At 32.8% G+C, this 7,208-nt stretch overlaps 1 protein-coding gene across 1 annotated transcript; it reads right to left on the bottom strand.

Annotated features, from left to right (window-relative positions):
• Nucleotides 1-214: 214 nt before the first annotated feature.
• Nucleotides 215-5,541, bottom strand: LOC107782794 (uncharacterized). The gene is made up of 7 exons (XM_075253500.1): nt 5,124-5,541; nt 3,506-3,577; nt 3,350-3,417; nt 2,074-2,221; nt 1,899-1,982; nt 1,499-1,594; nt 215-582 (listed from the first exon to the last, which is right to left on the bottom strand). Exons 1-7 carry the CDS (start codon nt 5,391-5,393, stop codon nt 577-579), a joined length of 744 nt encoding a protein of 247 aa, XP_075109601.1. The 5' UTR covers nt 5,394-5,541; the 3' UTR covers nt 215-576.
• Between the last annotated feature and the right edge of the window lie 1,667 nt (nt 5,542-7,208).

Consider the following 7,208-nt stretch of genomic DNA (forward strand, 5'->3'; position numbering starts at 1 on the left):
TACAGCATCTTCAAAAAAATGAAGTGCCAGAAGAGAAGATATAATATTAATCTAACTTCCCACTATAAGCACAGAAAAGAGGCACTGTCCAAAACTGCCTGGATCTGTATGTTGCCATCCCCATAGACCGATATTTTCAGATAAAACATGCAATACTGGGCAAAAAACTGACCACTGTATCGCAAGGTTGCGATGATTTAAATGAAGCTTTACCTCAACAGAATGCAGATAACTTACTGTTCCATTAGAAATTTCATACGGATGGCCAACTGTTTCAGTGACATCGAATATCTGAAATTATAGAAAAAAGGTGATAGAAACCGCTAGTGAACTCAAATCCTCACATATTTACATTTGCTTACGAGTTCACGGGTAGGAGAAACCAGGGAAGAGCTTATATGTGGCTCAAAGAGCTAAGGGATTTTCAGCACCAAAGTGCTAAGCTTAACTTTTGCACCTTGGAAGATGAATACAGATATTAGGGAAAGAGAAGGTCGATGTACAGCAGCAGCATTTGTCCAACATTAGAGACGAGAAAGGCTGCAAAAGGTCATGCTACCAACCATGGCTTCCTTCTTAACCCTGAAATCAACCGTTAACATGTAAGATAAAGCAAAAGAACTTTCCGTCTGCAGTTTCAGAACCATCAGAAGCCTAAGATCTCTAACAAGAAAGCGGAAAAGGAAGTCGAGATGTCTTTCTTCACTAAAAATATCATTTGTGTATATGTGCATGAAACTATATGAAATTTCTCATATTCAGCTCAACCACGTTACAAGAAAAGGTCTTGAGTTGGATAGAAAGTATTACGTAGCAACATTCAAGCAATTCTAACAATGGACAGCAACTTACAGAGCAGAATTAAGCAACTTAAAGAAAAACATTAATGTTGTCTTTTTTAGTACACTATATTTCAAGATGCATATACTACCAACTCTATCAAGGATAATTTAGTCTGGAGCAATTGAGTGCAAATCCACTTTCAAAATCCCAGCGGTTCATTTCACTAGAATTAACTGTATTAGGATAAGCCATGGTTACCATAGTGATCATATGAGAATCCAAGAAATTGTTAGGAAAAGGAGTCATTAAATGAAATTGGCTCTATGGAAGTCTTTTAAGTTAGCAATGATGTATGAGCGTAGAAGTTGTAGTGCTTCAGAAACTAATAGACAAAAACTAACTGCCTGAAAAAAAATTTGGAAAAAAAAAAAAAAGAAACGAAGAGATGAATCAATAGTAGCAAATTAGCAATAGTTACCAAGGAACCAATTTCCTGATTTTATTCCAATAAGCTACTTCGAATAAGGCAGAGCTAAGCAATCTTAGTTCTCAGGTTCATCAGAGATGCACATCTTCTCTTTGTACTTGATTCGGTTCTTTAGGACTATGGTTTCATCGTATTTAGCCAACCAAGAACTAAAAAAGGTATGCAAAATTGAAGGGCAGAAGGCAAGAGGAAGGAGAATGATTAGGATAACCGATTAGGTTAACACACCTGCCTCCTTCTTCGGCATTGTATCATGTACCATGTCCGAGCCATTACATAACAAGGGAGGAGGAAAGCCACCAGCTGTAGAAGTGAAATCTGAAACTGAAGTTCACAAAACATGCTTCAGACAGATTTACTAGAGTGTCTGTGCAAGTCTCGCTATGTATAGAATGATTAGAATAAAACATAAGTTGTCCATAATAAACATGCATCCACAACGAACAACTTAAACTACAGAAACATGATATAAATGTCATATTAATTTTTGATACGAGACGGCATACATTATAATCATATTCAGTTACGCAAACCTAATGAAAGGACCGAGTCTTGGAACAGCATGACACTGCCACTCTCCAGCACAAGTTATTGACTAAAGATATATGGAGCTACAACTCTAACTTACATTGAAGAATGTAGATGAATCCTGCACCATTGAAAAGTCCCTTGTGACCGTCAATGTTTGGCGAATCAGCAAGAGTAGCATCAACTGCATGAATAGAAGATAAACCACCTTCAATAATATTATGCTTACGAACAGAATCACTAAATCGTAGAAGCATTACACAGGTTTTACTTACGATGATTGCAACGTAGCGGAAACATGCTAAACTCCCACTGCTAGCAATGGCATAGTCATCATACTCCGATTCAAGGAATTGACGCTCAGCTGCGGCAAAAGCCAGAAAATGAGGGTTTCTAATATCCATGCCGGGGGCCCATGCTTGCCTGATTTAAACAAAAGGTAGGACAAAGAAGTCAGAAAGCTTGAAAAATCAATCAGAAACAGACTACTTGAATAGATGCTGGAAACTTGATATTTGAGATTATATATATTAGTGTAGTTGGATCCGACACTGCTGCTTCACTTTTCGACCGGTCATACAAAATATTTGTTTTCCATTTGCCCATTTTGATCATGAGGCAATGATAGATTCTGTTGTAAATCTATCCGTAATCTACAAGAATTTCTGAAATTGATGGTATTACAACTTATGCAACAACCTTTAGTCTAAGTTCCAGATCACTATTCAAAAGGATTGATTTCCCTAAAGACTTCTCTTGAAAGCTTGTTAGCTACTGATCTAGAAAACAAATTCATTCAATGCCAAAGCTACTTGTAAGATTTCAGATAACAGATTCTAAGTTTCTATGTAAAGAATGAAGTTTCATTGTTTACTTCAAAATAACAGATATTTATCATACTAAAATTTCCATCAAATTATTAAGTACTCAAGCTGTTTGGAGTAGTTACTTCGTCCTATTTATGATAGTGATCTAGACAAAGATAAGAATGATGACCTATTTCTGAAACCGGGCCTAACTCTGTGGTTATCAGGTAAAAATTTAAGGAGTGATCAGTTTCCACCCCATTTGAGCTAGATTCAGTTTTCTAGTTGGTACTGTAATTGTACAAAAAATTTTTATATGATCAAAGATGTTTAGCAATTTCAAGGATCAAGCGATTAAAAGAATCTAGGTAGTTTAATATGGTCAGGAGTCTTGAACGTAACTGGTTCACTTGTAATGGATAAGTCTTCGGAGTCTGGTATATTAATATTCTGTTTAACAGAACAGTAAATTCTTATATCTTATCTTCCTTTAAGGAGGCCGATTAAGCAAGGTTACAACTAATCCTTATTCACTAACCAATTCATGTAGATAGCGGAACTATATGAACCTACAAAACAGTTTGTCCCAACATATACAGCAAGTTTCAATGAGCCGGAACCACTAAAAGTGCCATACACACAACAACTAAAAAAGAACTTTTTTTAAATGAAGCATGTATTACACAGAAATGTGACTGCAAGATTTGAGAAAACACATCAAATATTATACAACTGACAACCTTACCTGATATCAATTGCCATTACATCAGGGTTGCTTCTTGCAGGTGGAAGGGTATAGTTTGGTGAAAAGACCTGATTGAAGAAAAATAACATCTCAATTTTCACTTGAGGCTAGATAAATATCTTCTAATTACAGCGGAAGTGTTTAAAATTTACCAACCTTATTACAGATTTCACAGGTTATGTCACCTTTTTTGTTGCACCATCTCTGTATACATTTCCTATGAGCAAACTGCAGGTCCAATATGACACAATTTCAGTTCTTAGCTTTTCAATCTAATGGTGTACTTAAGAAATCTTGAAAGTAAAGGTAAAAATGCAGCATTAACAAGCTCTATAAATTCAATTTGAACATAAGTATTATGATTTGTAACAGCTTGAGCCAGTCCAAAGAGACATTGAAAATGATCATTCAAACGTAGTATCTTATTTTCAAAAGCATTTAAAGTGGCTCAAAAACTGAAGCTAAAATAACTGCCTGTAATCCACAGGTGGAATCCAGAATAACTGAAAGAGCATTTAACTAACAACATTATGACATTTGAAAACTAATATAAATTCCCTTAAAAAGTAATTAAATCGCAATATAACCCCTAAAACTTATTTAGAGGGTGGACATAAGAATTGTGAAATTTTAGAAAAAGGTGAAAAAATTTCAAGTTGAAAATGGTATTTGAAAATTAGAGTTGTGTTCGGACATGAATATAATTTGTAGTTGTTTTTGAATTTTTGTGAGTGCTTTCATGTGAAAATTTTGAAAAATAACTTTCAAGTTCCGATAAATTTCCAAAATTTAACTTCAAGAATCTTTTTTTATGGCCAAACATACCCTTAATCACAAGAGTTACAATTACAATTACAAATGTTAATGATTAACTGTGGTTAGGTAACAAACTTTTGGTTAAAAGACTCTTGTCATACATTTACTGTTTGGTGCACATTTTCTGCTGCAGGTAAGTTTTCTCTTCAAAGAGAATAGAATTTTCAAAATCCACATTTAATGAAAAGGTTTGTAAAATAGTAAAGTTTGGTGATCAAGCACAATTATTGATTTATTTCCAGATAAGAACAAAAATAACTCCTAAAGTTGCAGAGCATACAGCATTCCTCATGTGAAAAATCAAAAAGAAATCTACAAACTCCAAAAAAAAAAAAAAGAATTTGGTTACAAGAAGTTGGATTTGTTAAAAAGGTTTTATGGGTTAGTGCAATTCGTTTGACATTTTATATGATTTATATAGGGAGTTGCTAAAAGTTAATTAAACAAATAAAAGAAGAAAATTGAAGTCTTCCATAAAGACATAAAAAGCATCAATCTTTTATTTTTATATTACATAGACTAACAAACCAAGGAAAGAGAAAGAAATTTTTTGTACTCATTTGAAATAAATCAAGATGAGGAAAGAGAAGAAACAAGACACATTTCTCAAGCTAAAGCAAAGGCAAAAGTGGTAGCAAAAACTTAAACTTGTTACCAAAAATTTTCAAATATAAGAAAAAATTCAAAAGAAAATTTAAAGCAACCCCAGAAAGGGAAGAAGAATAGAAATAAAAAGGGTAGCAAAAACTGACTGTTACAACCAAAATAATTTCAACTTTAAGAAACAAATTTAAAAGAAAAAAACTAAAATAACAAAAAGAAAAAGAAAAGAGTAGAAAGAAAGCACATTTCCTAAGCCAACCCAAGAAAGAAAATAAAAAACTGAAATTTATAAAAAAGATTTCAACTTTAAGAAAAAAATTTAAAATTTAAGGCAACCCCAGAAAGAAATTTGAACCTTGAGAGTGCCATTGCAAGCACAAGGAGCTTCCATATCATTTTCTTCATCTTCTTCTTGACAAATTCTACACTCTCTAATTACACTTCCCTTTGAACAACCCTCCCCTCCACTCGTCATTTCCCTTGAATTATTTTCAACACTCAAATTTGCAACATCATTATTAGTCAAAAGGCTAATTTCTCTCCCATTGACGACTGACTCTGACTCTCCAAAACATGTTGTTGCTATTATGATCCTATCCACACACACCATGAACTCATCCACCATTTTCTCTCTCTCTCTAAAAAATATTTCTCTCTCTCTCTAAAAAATATTTCTCTCTCTAGACGATATAGGAGGAAGGAGAAAACAATGTTCAGAGATGAAAGAAGCTGGAGCAAGTAGTAGTAGGAGGGCGAGAAAAAGGAGAGAGTGGGGAATAAAAAGGTGGAGTTTTTCAAGTTTGCGGGTTTTACTATATAGGGGCTTCTTGTTATATGAATGCACAATTGTGCCCCTCTGACTAATAAGTGTATTTTGCAATTAAAAATAATGGTTTACAACTTGTTTGGAGGGTTGTTACCTATTGTATTGTATTGTTATGTTACTTTAAATATAATATTTGTTTTGATTGTTACTTGTATTTTATAATATCGTATCGTTAAATTTATCGTTACGTAACAATAAAAAGTGACACTTTATGGAACGGTAGAATTTGTGTGATGGCATCATTTTCTTGCTTTTTTTTCTTTCATCTTGTCTTTTCTTATTATTAAATAATCATATTTTATCCTTTAACTTACTTTTTTATATTAAATTCTACTCTGTATTTATTTTTTCTTAGTAGTGTTGCAAGTTTATTCTTCATATTGTTGAAGTGTGACATCATGAAACGGCGGCAAACGATACAATATATTCAAACGTTGTATTCATCAAACAATACAATATAATGCAGTACAATATAATACGATACATTATGAAACGATACGTAATAATAATCCAAACAAACTCTTAAAGGCAAAATAAATACTCGTCTTGAACTAGTCGTTGGTTTTTGATTTATTACTCTGTATATGGTGTCTGTTTTGTGGGTCGATTAAATTGAGTTCAAGTTAGACCTATTAAAGAAGAAAACCTTTTACAATTTTTTTTTTAATTTTAATTACTTGGACTTGAGATTTCTGATTAAGGACATCGGGATCATATCAATCCCGGTGGAAGTAGACAACTAAGGGGTCATTTGGTATGAGGTATAAAAAGGTATAAAGGTGGTATAAAAATTTAATATCACGTTACTACTGTGTTTGGTTAGCAAACCGGGTATAAATTATCCAGTGTTAATTTTAATACTGGGATAACTTATACCTTATAGAAGGTGGGATAATTAGCACCGGTATAACTTATACCTTCTTATTAGAAACTATGCAATTGTCATTCTTAATACAACATATCAAATAATAAATAAACAACAATCACGGCATAACTAATCCCAACATAACTTATCCCAATATAACTTATACATGTATAAATCATATTCCAACCAAGTGACCCCTAAGGGGTCGTTTGGTATGAGGTATAAGAAGGTATAAGGGTGGTATAAAAATTTAATACCACCTTAATACTCTGTTTGGTTAGCAAACCAGGTATAAGTTATCCTGGTGTTAATTTTAACACCGAGATAACTTATACCTTATAGAAGGTGGGGTAATTAGCTCCGGTATAACTTATACCTTATTTTTAATTAGAAACTATGCAATTGTCATTCTTAATACAACATACCAAACAATGAATAACAACAATACCATCATAACTAATCCCAACATAACTTATCTTAATATAACTTATACCGACATAACTTATACCGGTATAAATCGTATTCCAACCAAGTATTCATGGATTGATTCGATATAGCTTTGAAATTTTTTGATCTGATATCTTTTGGTATTTTATTTTTGAAAATATTATACTAAAATCAAACCTAATTTGGTACTAATTGATCTTTCTCTTTTTTGGTTTCATTTTTTATAACTCCAGTATATTCAATTTTTACCGAATTGAAGTTCCTGATTATCTTCAATTTTTACCGAATTGTGAACCCACTTT

Source organism: Nicotiana tabacum, chromosome 5 (assembly GCF_000715075.1).
Source record: "Nicotiana tabacum cultivar K326 chromosome 5, ASM71507v2, whole genome shotgun sequence".
Taxonomy (NCBI): domain Eukaryota; kingdom Viridiplantae; phylum Streptophyta; class Magnoliopsida; order Solanales; family Solanaceae; genus Nicotiana; species Nicotiana tabacum.